The 15,774-nt window shown below is 32.4% G+C and overlaps 1 protein-coding gene across 1 annotated transcript; it reads left to right on the top strand.

Annotated features, from left to right (window-relative positions):
- The first annotated feature begins 12,178 nt into the window (after nucleotides 1-12,178).
- On the top strand, nucleotides 12,179-12,637 carry LOC107060988 (putative disease resistance protein At4g10780). The gene is made up of 2 exons (XM_015309633.1): nucleotides 12,179-12,380; nucleotides 12,447-12,637. Exons 1-2 carry the CDS (start codon nucleotides 12,179-12,181, stop codon nucleotides 12,635-12,637), a joined length of 393 nt encoding a protein of 130 aa, XP_015165119.1.
- Nucleotides 12,638-15,774: the final 3,137 nt, after the last annotated feature.

Genomic DNA, 15,774 nt, shown 5'->3' with positions numbered 1-15,774 from the left:
AAGTTGAATTCGTATTTGTATGGACTAAAACAAGTTCCTAGGGCTCGGTTTGACAAGTTTCAATCTACTTTGCTACAATTTTCTTTTGAGAAGAGAAAATATGACTCATCTTTGTTTCTTCAGAAAAAATCTACAATTTGTGTTCTTCTTTTGGTATATATGGATGACATTATTATCACAGGAACCAATTCCTCATTAATCACTAGTCTACAATAGCATATTAAAGATTCATTTCATATGAAAGATCTTGGTACTCTTACATATTTCTTGAATTTGGAAGTTCATAATAATTCTTCAGGTGTGTTTATAAACCAATACAAATATACTCAGGATCTGATTTCTTTGGTTGGTCTTCAAGATTCCTCCTCTGTAGATACTCCATTGGAATTGAATGTGAAGTATCGTCGTGAGGAAGGCGATCTTCTTCCTGATCCAACCATATTTCGATAGTTAGCTGGGAGTGTAAATTACCTTACTATTACTCAGCCTGATATCTCTTTTGCAGTTCAGCAAGTTATTCAATTTATGCAAGCTCCCCGTCATCTCCATTTGGTGGAAGTTCCTCGCATCATTCGGTATCTTCTACGAAGATCTACTTGTGGATTATTCTTTCCTAGTGGTTCTCCTATTAGTCTTAATTCTTTTAGAGATTCTGAGTGGATGGGATATACTGATACTCGTCATTCAGGTTGGTACATGTTTCTTGGAGAATCATTGATATCTTGGAAGAGTAAGAAGCAAGAACGTGTATCAAAATCCTCAACAGAAGGTGAATATCGAACTATGTGTACTGCTTACACCGAGGTTGTATGGCTTCATGGATTACTTGTTGATATTGAATTTCCTGAATATAATCCTACTCCTCTCCATGTTGATAATACAAGTGTTATTCAGATTGCTTCTAATCCGGTTTATCATTAGAGGACCAAACACGTCGAAGTAGATAGTCATTATATACGAGAAGTTGTAGATAAAAGAGTCATTACTCTTCCTTACATGTCCAGTGATCTTTAGAGAGCTGATGCATTTACAAAATTCATGGCACGACAACACCATCAGTTTCTAGTAGGCGAATTGATGCTTCTTGATCCACCAACATCAATTTGAGGGGGGATATTATCATGATAAATTAATAGAGAATGGTTGTATATATTACTGTATATAATGTTGTAATTATAGAGATTTGTTGTAATAATCATAGAGAATAATATTGTGATAGAATAGTTGATTTGGAGAGATAGCATATCAAATTTAGAGGGATTTGAATGGCAGATTTAGAGGGATTGAATAGCTGATCTTTAGGGATAGGAATAATGGATCTTTAGGGATGTGTAATGTGTATACTCTCTATATAAAGGAAAGACTCTCACTTTGAGAGGCATTCCGCAAAATCTTGACATGATCTCCTTTTGGCAGTGCAACCTCCCCACTCCGAATCACAAAGGCCTTCAATGTAAGATCACTGGTGAAATGAAATAATAATCTTTGACCTAGAGTACCTTTAATATATTTAAGGACTCATACAGCAGAATCCCAATGAGGTTTTCGAGGATCGTGCATGAATTGACTTAGTGTACGATCAGAGTAGACTATGTCAGGTCTTGTAATCGTAAGATAAATCAGTTTGTCAATTAATCTTCTATACTTTGTTGGATCATTAAATAATTCACCATGTGTAGGAGTAAGTTTTAAATTTTGTTCCATTAGAAACTTTCTTGGGCGCGCTCCTAGAAGTCCTGAGTCTTGTAAGATGTCTAGAACGAGTAAATGATTTGAATGATTTAAAGGATGAACAAAGTATGGGTTTGATGGATCCATACCGACACTTTGCTGACTGATATTTGAAGTGCTGGAATTTTGCATTTATGTATTGTCTTCATTGTTTGGCATTTTATTCGAAATATTAAAGGTTGCTTTGATACCAACTTAAAAAATGGAGAGTCCAGAAAGTTAAGAAAGAGCAGTGAAATTCTGGATGAGAAGAGAAATAGTTGAAGTTGTGTCTATTATTTACAGAATACTAATACATATATACATAAGTTACAAATCAATTAAGCCCTATTTCTAAGGCACCAAATTTGTCAAATCCCGAGCCTACACGCTGGACGTGGCCGGCACTCGAGAAACATTGTTGGCCCCAAGCGAACCATTGGCCTGGCTCAATACTTAGCGGAAGACTTACTCAACAATAAAAGAATTTTAAAAGTAAAGTCTTAACTCAATGTATCAAACTAGATACTCAGAATATTTTATGTAAAACATTCACTCGCCAAAAGAGGCAACTCAAGTCTTTAAACATTAAACACTGGAAATGAAAAAGACTCATGAACTACTATTGTCTATCTATAAAGCCTCTAATACTATGAGGGATGTCGGGATAAGACCCCCGATCACCCCAACAAAACTGAATTAATGGAAATAAATAAGGGATCCTCCGGAAGCAAGGAGGCTCACCAAAGCTAACTCGAACTGCTACGGTATCAACGAAGCGCTTGTTGATGACCTTGATCTTCTGTATCTGCATCATGAAAGATACAGGCCAAATGGCGTCAGTACATTAAATGTACAAGTATGCAAGAGGAATACTGAACATACCATAAAAGCTTGAACTTGGAAATAAGGAAACATACTCACCTCATATCAAAGGTACTCAACTCAGTTAACTACAAAAGCAAAAATAGAGATGCATTATAAAGAAATATTCTAAAACAGTAGATAACAACTCAACGTATTTAAGAATATAATAATAAATCAGTTTGTATGTAAAGATACAAAAATAACTCTGTTTGGAGAGATTCTCTAACCGACAACCATCACTATGAGCTATGTGATGATACAGCGTCTCGTCCACGCTGCCAGAACTGTCTTATACCTTCCTGGGGCATAGAACTCCTCAACTAAGTGGATCCACTAAGTTGTGCGAAAAACAAATAAGGAATCATCTAAAAAGTATGACCCTTTCTACCCATGTTGGCTACATGGTTTATCAGGACTTTGAGTTATCTGAACTCGTCCACATATCGGTGCTCAATACTACTCCCAAAATATAACTTAGCTCATATGTTTAAAAACATTTCCTCATCCTCAAACTTTGATATTATTACTCAAAAGGTTTCTCTTAAAAGAGATAGTACTCAAAACTCCTCATGAACTCCTTTGGAAATCGGTGTTTCCCCTCATTTTAAATGTAAAAACATTTACTCTTAGGAATACTTAGTTCCCATATATTCATTTTGAAAAATGAAACTCAACTCTACTCATCCTCATACTCAAGTACTCAAGTCTTAAAACAAGTTTTAAAAGAATGCAAAAGACTTCTCAAAAGAACTCTCAATATTTTACTCTTAACTCTACCTTGAATTTGAATTATGAATTCAAGAGTTATGATTTATGATATGAAGGATCTTGTGATGATTAAGTTAGATAGTTGATAATAAGAAACGAGCGAAATAACTAACAGGGGAGCAAGAGCGTGACGCGGAGAAGAATTACAATATTTGGTCGCGAAATAAATTTTGGGACAGTAGAGTCCGCATCCCCTCGGTGACGTGGACCTGGGAGCCGAATTCTGCCAGACTTTTCTTCCTCTTCCAAACTCTATTTCCACTCCTTCACACTTCAGTTCTAAGGTCAAAATTCACGAATTTTCATTACTCGGAACAATATTAACGAAACCACACAAGGAACTATCAATTAACTCATCTTATTCGAAAACCCTCGCCTCAGGAACTCAATAAAACTTCATTAACAAGGAATGAAGCTAAAACCTCAAGAACTATTCAAGAACTCAAATCATTCAACCTCAAGAATGAAATTATGGATAAAAATCACATGATTGGTGTGTGGGTGAATGAACCCAACACTATGAGAATTTACATACCTCGATTTGGCGAAACAAATCCTCGATTCGCAAGAAATCTTGATCGTTCTTCCTTTTCTCCTCGTTTCCTCTTCTTGAACTCCTCTAAAAATCCTATGCGTAAATTAGGATTGTGAAAACTGAACCAATGCAGATTTGACCCCAAAAATATTACTAAATTCGTTTAAAGCTGATGGGGTAAGGAAAAGACCAAAATACCCCTCATTAATTTGGGTAACCTTCCTTAACTGAACAGGCTAACTTCAAATGGGCATATCTCTCACATCCGAACTTGAAACTTAGCAAACGTGGTGGCGTTGGAAAGAGGATTCAAAGACCTTTCATTTGACATCTTATGGGCCACCTAACTCATCATGTACGGAAAATTATGATCGTATGAAGTTGACTCAAGACTCACAACTTAAGCATAACTTGTAAAATTTTCAATTTAGCTATTTCCAATTTAGCACTTTCTAAAATTAGCTCTTTCTAAGGCGGGATGTTACAAAATCTGTAATCCATATTATGTGGGATCTAATTTACACTAAATAGGAAAGTGAATATATAACAATATATTATTTCTTAATAAATCTATCCTAAACTTTTTATTTTAATAAAAATAATTTCATTAAATTATGTTGAGGTAATTTCGCAAATAGTCAATATAATTAACTTAGTTTGGCTCATTAGCCATAATTTGCATATTTATGGGATGTAGCTATAGTTTAAGTTGTTATGGGCAATTCTATTTGTATAATTCGTGTGTATTTATATAATTGAGTTATTTTCGTCCATATTTGTATAAATTGGTTAGTATCAATTGATTTGTGCTTATTTTTGTATAAACTCGAAATAACGAATCTATACAAACACTAAATATCTTAACTTTAAATAGTTATAAAAATTATATTATACAAATTACATTATACAAAAGTTATACAAATTATATTAAACAAAGTTTAAAAACTACACGTTGTACAATTGAAATTCGGCTGCGTAATTTTCCCTAGAAATTAGTGGCAAAGGGGAATTAATTTAAACTATAGTTATATTAATTAATTGATTGGTATGTGTTTGCTTATCCGCGCAGTTTCCCCAATTATGTTTCATGTTTAAATCATATTTCATGTTTTTTTTTATGAAAAGCATATTTATACAATCAACTATTATTTATAAAAACAATAACCAAAAACAACTCCATCTTTAATTTCAACTTTAAATGTTTCAAATAAAGTGAAAAAATATTTATAAAAATATATAGTAACTCGTATATGGATCTTATCTATGATATCATGTAACTATCAAAATTTGATTGTATGTCAAGCTTTGAGGTAAATAAGTTAAATTGGGTGATATTGCTAGTTTTAATGGGTGATTTTGCTAGTTTTAAGAAATTGCGAGGTATAAATCATATTTTTTTAAAAGTATATTTAAATTTTTAAAATTTTAAATATTCTTTAGCATAAAATCTTGTCAAACAAAACTTCAATTTTGAAAATTTTGAAAATAACTTCTTCTTTTTTGAATTTTTACGTTCAAACGACCACTAAATTACTATTCAAATTTGAAATTCAATTTTGATTTATAAAATTTTTGGAGTATTTAATTCCATCACAACCAAACAACAATGTAGATTGAGAAGCTTTAATTGATTTGGAGTCCAAGAAAAATTCAAAGTTTTATTTTGATTTGAAAGAGGATTCATTTTAAGTCAATTCACAATTTAATCTAACTTATAAATATAGCATATGTCATAAATGTAGTAAAACTTATGCTTACGGTAAAAATATGTCTTTCTTTTTTAAATATTTTGTTCAGTCAAACATCCATTAAATAAAATGAAGATTTAACATGTGATATCATATTACATATATATTTATTTTACAACAAGCCTTCCTTAAATCATAAATTTAAAACAACAAACTCTATCATGACATTTATTGCTCTCCACACCAATAAAAAATGAGGAAAATTACATTAATTATTCACAACCCAACCATCAAACTCCAACAACTATATAAAGAGAAAAGGTCGCATTATTTTTTTCACCATTCACATTTCAATACCTCCCCTTATTTTATTCTTAAAAAAAAAATGAATCTCTCTTCTCTCTTCAAAAGCCAAAAAAAATCCTCGTTTTCTCATTTGCTATGTCGATTGCTACATTGTGGAAACCCTCGAACTCTCTCTTTTAGGTAGGTGAAAAAACCAGTTCAATTCTTGATGTGTCATCATCAAAATTGTCAAAGAGTAATAATAGTACTAGTAATAAAAGGGTCGAGTCTCTAACATTTAATGACTCGTGTGTTATAGCGCCTATGGATTCTATGGATCCTCATGAGAAAGAAACTAGTTCAATTCCTGAAGTGCCATCATCAACATCGCCAAAGAATACTAATAATAGTACTAGTAGTAACGGTCTCGAGTATCCACCATCGAATGACTCATGTGTTATGATGCAGATGGACTCGAATATGGATGCTTATGGGGAAAAAACTAGTTCAATTCTTGAAGGGTCAAAGGGTAATAGTAGTAGTAGTAACGGGCTAAAGTACTACATACCATTTAACGAGTCATGTGTTATAAGGCTATCGAGTTCAGGGGATCCTTATGGGAATATCAAGAAATCTATGGAAAGAATGGTTGAAGTAAATCAAGGGATTAAATCTTGGGAGGAGTCTCTTGAAGAGACATGTGCTTGGTATTTGGAGATTAATGAGAAAAACATTCATAGGCATATTATTGATGCATTTTGTGATTTGTGGATGATCTATTCATGTACTTCAACAAAAAATACCCCATTCGGATTTGGTTCTAGTGAACCTCCTAGTCCTTCTTTTATGTCTTTGATAGAAGATAAGGCTGATCAGATTATTGCAGCGTCAACATCCAGTGTAATTCCTTAAGTGGGGGGTTTCGGTAGGGGAGGGGGTATGATTTATGCAGACTTTATTCTTATAGTTTTTGAGGTTAAAAGATTGTTTCTAGTGATAGATTCTCGCTCGAAAGAAATGTTTTTGAAGCGAAAGGCTGAGAATGAGATTCTTGAGAAAAATATTGATAGTGTTTAATAATCTTATGTTTGAAAGAAAAGAAATAGATAAATAAAATGCAAAATATATTTTAGATATGTTAATAGTATTATTAGTAGTATTGTTTATATATTTCTTCTCCTTGTTTAAAAATTCAAATAAATATACTTTATTTGTTTTTTAATAATGTTTGTTGTGTTAGGTATGGATAAAAGAACTTCCTATATTATATTATTCCATTCTCGACAACGAATTTATTTGATGGCTCAAATATTGTTATTCATGATATTGGCCTCCACTACCAAAAAATAGAAATCAATTATGAAGTTTGTCGCTAATCTTTTGACTTAATTTTTTTCATCATACATACCTTGACCTTGTTGGAAGAATATTTTATCAATAGACTTAACATGCTACATCAATAATTAGTGTAATACAAAGCTTAGCTTATGTCTAACTTTTATTAACCTAGAGTAAAAATCATTGTAACTTAAGTTTTTCTATTTATTTAAATTTTACCATGCATAATTTGTTTATCTATTCATTACAACAATAACATATCCAATATTATTGATTTATATAATTATGGTTTTTCCAAAATTTATGATAAGTGTGTTGGCAAATGATAGAGTAAAGCAGTATACAAGTAATGGGCGCTCAACTCGGAGTTGTGGGGCCACTCTTTTTGAAGATTGTTGAGGACTCAAACCCGATGTATATTCGATGCATCACATTTGTTTGTGTTAAACATGATATTTCCATCACTTTAATGCCTCCACTTTGGTCACAAGCTCACGCTACTGAGCTCGGCTTTTTCTTTTATGGTCTTAAACTGAAGATGTGTGTAATGTATCAAAATGCTCTTCGAATCTTATATTTTTAAATATGTCAGGTAAAATGTTGGACGTAAAGAAAGTGACATTCTTCTTTAAATAAACTAAAAGTAGAAGTAAAACAAATATATTCAAACGAATTGAGCACCAGTTACTCTAAAATTACAAATAAGACAAGTTTTCATTGAATCATCACGAAGCAATTAATCAGGAAGAGATGTATGCAATCAGATGTTCACTATTTTAAAATGTTAGCTAATCAAAACTCTCACTTTAAAGATATACTAGATGGAAGTAGCCCATGCTAGCACGGGCTCATGATGAACTAATGACAAACATCATATCAATATTAAAACATTTCATTACAACTTAGAATTATAAATAGAAAACTTCTTCAGTTGATTCATGTCAAGTATTTGTTCCGGCAAATTAATATATGATGTCTTATCTTCTAAGATATTACATGCTCTTTTACAACAATAGAAATTATAGAGAAATTTTCTGTGTGTACTCATCTGTACCAATACTCCTATTTATACAACTCTATGTACACAAAAATAAAGAGAAAATAATATTAGTTTTTACAGCTATCTAACTTTTATTTGTCTAATGCTAACAAGAAACAACTGAAAAGATTCTCTAATACATTTCTTTGTTGTTGCTGATCAGTTTGTACTCCAATATACAACAGGTAAAAGATAAGTCATCTAATACTAACACTTTTTTACTGTGTCAAAACTCGTTTGGTAATTCAAAAATCATATAAACAACTTTCTGTTGCTGTCAGAGACTGTTCTGTTGTTATCACTATTTTGGATAATTTTGATCATTCAAATAATGGGATGGAAAAAACATAACTTTCTCAGGTTGTCTTGCTCCAGCACCAAAGCAAGATAATAGTTGCAAAATATTGTTTCCTCTTTAGATTTAGCAAAATCGAAGCGATTAGTTTTTCTCACAAGTTAATATCAACAAAAAGTAATCTTGTAACTAACGAAGTTGCAGAAAACATGTTTGGTATGTTACACCAGATAGCAACTTTAAGTTAATAGAAAATAACTAAAGGATTTGGTGCTTTTGAATAGACTAGTTTTACGGCACGTGCGTTGCACGTGTATCATATCATATAGTAAATGATGTTGTAAAATAGAATTAATATTACTAAATTAAAGTTTTTTAGCAAATAATTATAATTGAAAAAACATTGAACAAATGTTTTTAAATGATTAATACAGATCAGTGAGTTAATTATTTTTTGAGAACAAAATGACCAGATATCATTGAAACATTTCAAAAACATTCAAAATTTAAATATGGGGAGAAAGTGACATTTCTTTAGTAGTATTGTTTTTTTCTTTACTCAATTTTGGAAACAAATTGAACCAACAAAATAGAAAAAAATAGCAGTATCAAAAAGGTCACCAATAGTCTTTTCTCTTGAGGTTATGACCATAAATAATGGACTCCATTTAAATACATTTTTTCTCTTAAATATTCATACTTGAATTTTATTATGTGCATGACACTAATAACGATTGCCATAAATATTTCAATAATTTATCTTTATACGTAATATATCTTTTACAAAATATTATTACTCGATTAATATTTGAGTAAGATTATCATAGACATGTAATTTTATGAAAAAATGTACTTATATAGTGAATGTCTACACTGTTATAAGTAGAATGTTATAGAGACAAAAAATATAACTTCATACATTAGTTCTAAAGAAAATTAGGTTGTTACAGTAAAATGTTGTTATAATGAATGATTGTTAAGTAGAGGTTTGAATGTATGTTAAATATTTAGCTTGACCAATTTTTTGTTTTGGATATATATATTTCAGTAGCATAATTTAATGTTAATATATCACCAACATCACGTATGGTGAAAAGTATTTCATTTTTTTAAGTTTCTACCTTTTCTTTGCAGAAGTGTTGTCTTTTCCTCTTTTCTGCCGCATACATATCATACAGTTTTTGCCTAATAAAAGTATCTAGTATCTTATAGAAGTTGTATCGTGATATAAAATATTAAATTTTTTCAATATAAAAAATTAATAGATGAAACAAATTTAAAGTATTATTTATAGAGTCTTTAATTTGATTTAAGATCGTTTTATGATCAATCACTATTTTCTTATCTATTTTTTTATAGCTAGCAAGGAGTGTATCTTGTGACGTAAAATTTTCAAAACTATTATAGATAAAAATTTATTATCATAATAATAAAGAACAAACGTGTAATGCACGTTACCAGAAACTAGTATAAAAAAAGTGTTGAAAAATAAAAAGCATTTCAAATATGATTCGACAAATGTTCTCAAAAGAGTAGGAAGAAGGCAAAGAAAAATGAACTATGTAAACAAAAGATCAAAGATTTTTTTGTTTTATATAAATATCATTTCTAAAAAAAAGGTTGTTGATTTAATAATAACTTAACAAATAAGAAAATGAAATCCAAAGTGACCTCTGCCAAAGACTCATTTTCTGGATTTCACTTCTTAAAACACTATCCAATAAGTTGAGATTCTTGTAACTTTCTCAAATGGCCATTCCGGTTGATACCTTATTTGATACGGATTATTTGAGTTGAGGGTCTATATATCATAAATAACCTCTCTACCTTTGCAAGGTAGGGGTAAGCTACATACCCACCTTCTCTAGACACTACTTATGGGATTTCACTCGGTATAATGTGTAGTTATTGTTGTTGGCCTCTCAGGTTGATTCATGGTCCCCCCCTTCCATGTCAGATTTTCAGTGCAAGAAGATGGTTTATTTTTTGATTGGAGTGTACTTCGTATAAGACAAGGCTTAAGTTGAGTGACTATATTGATACAAAGACAAGATAAATGGCTTTGTCGCCAATACCGGAGAAGAAAATTCTGAAACTATTTCTATATTTCAATTATCAAGGATAATCTATTTGAACTATTATAAATAATATTATCATTGAAAACTAACAAATGTATTATAGATTGGTTGGTAATAGACCCGTGATTTGTTTATATGGACTCAAGGAGTCCTCATAAACTGATTTTTGGGATTGAGTTATGCACAAATGTCATCGTATCTTAAAACATATCTTTCATCGGGTTACATGAGACTTGCCTAGTGTAGTTTTATGTCTCCTATATGTGAAGGTTATTATAAGGGTAGCGACTGCAAGTTTCCTTGTCATAAAAAAATCGAGTGCCTATTTTATAATAAGCATAGCATTTAAAATAAAGTTCTACCAGGTATCTCTATCCACCAAAACTTAGGCAAATTGAATGAAACTGGAAAGGATATACTTTGTCAAATGTTGGAGAGAATGTATGGACAAAGTGTGATCTTTGAGTACTTGGCAAGCAAATGAAAAATTCCAAAAAGCAACAATTACTTTCCTTTTTTCTTCTTTATAGTGTCTGTCATTGCAATAAAACATATATTTTGGGAAGTCCTAACATGAGTTTGAGTGAAGGAAGATATGGAATCAAATGTTCACTACTTTAAAATGTTAGCTAATCAATACTCTCACTTTAAAGATATTATTTTGACCCCATTATTCTTATTCTCAACCCTGAATGCACAACTTATAAATCTCTGTGAATTTGTTGCTTGGAATAACACAATCAAGCTCTCCATTACCTCTATTAAGCTTTCATTTTCATACCAAATTCTCCAACATTGCTACTCTTTGATTTTCATACCAAATTCTTCATTTCCAATCCGCTCTATGATCTTTCGTTTTCATACCAAATTCTCTCACATTGCTACTTTTTTATTTTCATACCAAATTCTCCATTTCCACCAGTTTCACACCTTTACTTCCCAGTAACTAAGAAAACCAGTCAAAAAGAGAGAATTAGAAAGCATAAAAAAAAACAATAGCAAAGTTCAGACTTCAGAGTTGATAAAAGACTTGTTACTAAACTATACTAGCTATGGAGTTCTTTATCTATGTTTGTGGAAAAAGTCACAGATTGCTTGATGCAGCCAGTTGCGCGAGGGTTTGGGTATATATTTTACTACAAGAGCAACATAAGATGCATGGATAAAGAATCTGAGAACCTGAAGAATATCAGAAGTGAGGTGCAGCAAAGAGCGGAAAATGCGCGGAGAAACTTAAAAGACATTTTCCAAATGGCAAGGCTTGGTTAACTAGTGTTGATACCACTACTGCAGATGTGGCAGCTGTAATGCAACGAGGTAGAATTGAGGTTGAAAGATACGGTTGGTGTCCAAATTTGAAGTCACGTTACTCGCTGAGCAGGAGAGCTAAGAAAATTACACTGAAGGTGATTGAACTTCAAAATGAAAGCAACAAGTCTGATGTAATCTCCTTTGATCATCCAATCCAAAGTGAGGCTATATAGTGAAAGATGATGAGGTCATGGCAGCTCTGAAAGATGACGGAGTCACTATGATTGGGATATTTGGTCTGAAAGGTTGTTTGATGATGTATTCATGGTAATTGTCAGTCAACAACCAGACTCAAAAAGAATTCAGGGTGAGATCGCAAGAGAAATCAGACTGACATTAGCAGGGAATAAGTTATGGAGTCGTGAAGATCAGCTGCGTACAAGGTTAATGGATCAGAACTGCCGCATCCTTATAATCTTGGATGATGTTCAGAAGGCTCTTGATATAAAGAGACTTGGAATTCCAAGTGGAAGCAACCGCAAACACCAGTGCAAAGTGACATTCACAACACATTTCTGATCTGTTTGTGCAGCAATGGGAGCTCAGAAGACATTGGAAGTTGGAATGTTATCTGAAGAGAAAGCATGGATCCTTTTCAGGCAGAAAGTCGGTAATTTTGTCGATGATCCATCTCTACTTGACATAGCAAAAAAGGTTGCCAAAGAATGCAAGGGGCTGCCACTTGCAATAATTTCAGTTGCAAGAGCACTAAAAAAATCTTAAAAGCAAGCAAGGTGGGAAGCAGCCAGGCTGCAGCAGGTTCGGGCGACGAAGAGGATGATGATGACGATAACTACCGATTAAGTTTTTGTATAAGATCATGCAAGGGTCAGCTTCAAACGAGCATATCTCTTAGAATATGAAAAATTATGTGCCCTATTACCCATCAAATTAAAGATATTTGTGTCTTATTTCTAACTCCACTAATCATTTGTAAATCTGAGTCTGGATTAAAATGTTACGATCGTTTTACCAGAGATGCTCTAGTCTGAAACTTTCAGTAGTACGACCCATACTATGACCCATGGGAAACTTCAGATAGTTTTAAAATCCACCCAAGCAACCACAAGTCAGACCACGACTCATAGTATAAATGTATGATCCATATATCACTGTATACGACCTGTACATAACTTTATATCAGTTGTATATAATTTTTTATAGATTTTATAAAAGCGCTATTTTGAGTTCTTTTCACTCCTCGGTCAACCCTACATCCCTCGAGATCTCTCTTAAACTCTACCAAGTCTTGGTAAGTATTATCCATAATCTTATAACACAAAATTTAGAATTTCTACAAAATTTTAACATCAAATCCTCTTCCTAGCTCTAGTTGTGAAATCAAGAACTCGATTCTTGAGTTCGACATTTGATTTTGGGGAAAGTCCATCAAGATTTGTTCCTTCCAAATCAAAGTTAGCATACTCTCACAATTTTCTAGTAATTCTAACATATGATTGTGTATCCTAAGCAAGAATCTACCATCAAAACCTAGGGGTTTCAAGATAACTCATCTCAAGGTTCAAGAACAGACTTTTGAAATTCTTCTTTAATCTTAGGGTTTCAATTGGAGAGATTCAAGGTATGTAAGGTTATCATAGTAAGGAACTTAGCTCTTTCTCACGTCCTACATCTACAGTTTCATTTAGTAAGGCCAAAGTCAGAGTTTTTACCCCAAAGTGCATAAATTCATGTTGTTTTCTAATCCAATCTTCTTGATGTCGAATTCTATTGTTGAAATTATTGTATTTCATATTCATTGATGATTCTTGAATGATGGTTTATATTTATTCTACAACATGTGCCCTTTTTAGCTAAAGTTATTTGTAGATATTGTTGTAGTATTTCATATGCATTTTTTTTTCATGAATAAAATATATATTACAAGTTTTAAAGAAGTATTTCAAGAAAGTATATTCAGATTCAAGTGCATTATTTAAAGAAAGAGTTCAAGAAAATATATTTAGATTCAAGTGCACTATTTCAAGAAAGTATATTTATCTTCAAGTGTATTATTTCAGAAAGAAATGAAAGCCATATTTTCATAAAGAAATCATAGTCAGTTTTTAAACAAAGTAGATTTCAGCTTTGAGAAAGCATAGTGATTTTAGGAATAAGGCACAAGTACCCCACTAGTCTATGATCGAAATTCCACAGACACACCTTAACTCATAGTCAGTTTTTAAAGAAATTAAAGTAGATTTCAGCTTTGAGAAAGCATAGTAATTTTAGGGATAAGGCACAAGTACCTCACTAGTATATGCCCGAAATTCCAGAGACAGACTTTAACTAAACTAAGGTCCTATTACCCCCCCCCCAACTTTTTTTTTGTAATTTTGTACACCTTTTTGGCTTCATCTGAAAACGTTTCCTCTTCCATTAGCATAGCTAAATTTGAATAGGATGAATCAGCCTTAGGAAAAGCAAGCCCCATTTCCTTGATTGAATTTGGTTTCGCTGCGCCCTGAATCAATCAAAAAACTTATTGATTTGATTCATCTCATTTCATTTATTTGGGCGAGAGGGAGGATGTGAGTCACCTGTGCTACGAACTTTTCCATTGGTTGATTCTCAAAATTAAAAAAAAAATCGGATCCAGACCCACAAATGAATAGGAAGCAAGGCGAGGGTCCTTCATTAAAAGGGGAAAAAGAGGGGTGGGCTTTGTTCTGGGGGAGCGGGGGGTGTCTTGCGCAACTTTAGAAAGGAGAGAATGACTTTTTGAAATTCTCTTCAAACCTTTCTATCTATATTTAGAAGTAGGGCGAGAGAAACGGGCATCCAAACATCTCTCACGCGCTTCAACTACGTGGAGTTATGGAGTGTGCCACATAACCCGAAAGGTGTACAAAATTACAAAAAAAATGAGTTCGGGAGGGAGTGGGGAGTCATAAGGACCTTAGTTTAGTTAAGATGTGTTTATGAGATTTCAGTCATAGTCTAGGGGGGTACTTGTGCTTTATCCCAAGATTGTATAGCAAGTTCAGTTCAGTTCTAAAGAACTATTTAGAGTAAAACCTTGTATGTGATTTAGAAAGACAAATAGTTTATCTATTTATGAGCGTATTAGTATATACAAATAATTTTTGGAGTATTATATAGTAGCAAGAAGATGCAAGTTTAGAAAATTCAAGTCTCATAATTACGTTCCATCATAGGATTTTTTAGCACACCGCTAGATGGTCATCTTCTTTAGTCCAAGAGGCTCGATAGTGGATCCACATCAAACAGACAAGTTCTATATCCCGGCACAGTATAAGGCAACCCTCTCAACTAAGATTGTAAGTTATACATCATGAGCTCACATGGTTTATGTCGATCATAAGAAACTCCCCAAGAAAAGTAAAGATATATTATTTTTAGTAATTGCTATTATGGCAAATAACCTGTTTAAATTTTTTATTGATAAAGCACACATGCAAATTTTACAACTCAGATGACTTTGTTTCAGTCTAACCTTGGAGTTACTCATTCAGTTGAGTATGTTCAATTTTAGCTAGTTATTTCATTCAAATATTTTACATACCATATATTTCATGTACTGATGTTATTTGATGTTGCATTTTTAATTTAATGATGCAGATTTAGATATTCAAGATCGATAACAACCATATCATTAGGATCACCTTTATATAGCTTCGGTGAGACCTCTTTACTTTTGGAGGTCTCCAGTTTATCTTGACTTTGAGTAGTTAGTATATGTTATTAGTTGAGTATTTAGGTAGCCTGCTAGGTCTTGTCTTGATAACCTATCTCCAGTATGTTAGAATCTTCATAGAAGAGTCAATTAAGTCATACCTTTCACCACTATTTTACAAACATATGCATATTATACAAATTTCAGATTTTTAAATAGAGTT

The sequence above is a fragment of the Solanum tuberosum genome, unplaced genomic scaffold (assembly GCF_000226075.1).
Source record: "Solanum tuberosum cultivar DM 1-3 516 R44 unplaced genomic scaffold, SolTub_3.0 scf00112, whole genome shotgun sequence".
Classification (NCBI taxonomy): domain Eukaryota; kingdom Viridiplantae; phylum Streptophyta; class Magnoliopsida; order Solanales; family Solanaceae; genus Solanum; species Solanum tuberosum.
The sequence above is the reverse complement of the archived record's forward strand: the minus strand, read 5'-3'. Positions and strand labels throughout refer to the sequence as shown.

What these genes read in the sequence shown, in the direction of transcription:
- LOC107060988 (XM_015309633.1), top strand. Translation starts at nt 12,179, where the DNA reads ATGGTAATTGTCAGTCAACAACCAGACTCAAAAAGAATTCAGGGTGAG. An exon ending in AAAGAGACTTGGAATTCCAA is followed by an intron (nt 12,381 to 12,446) that starts GTGGAAGCAACC and finishes CTGTTTGTGCAG; the next exon opens with CAATGGGAGCTCAGAAGACA.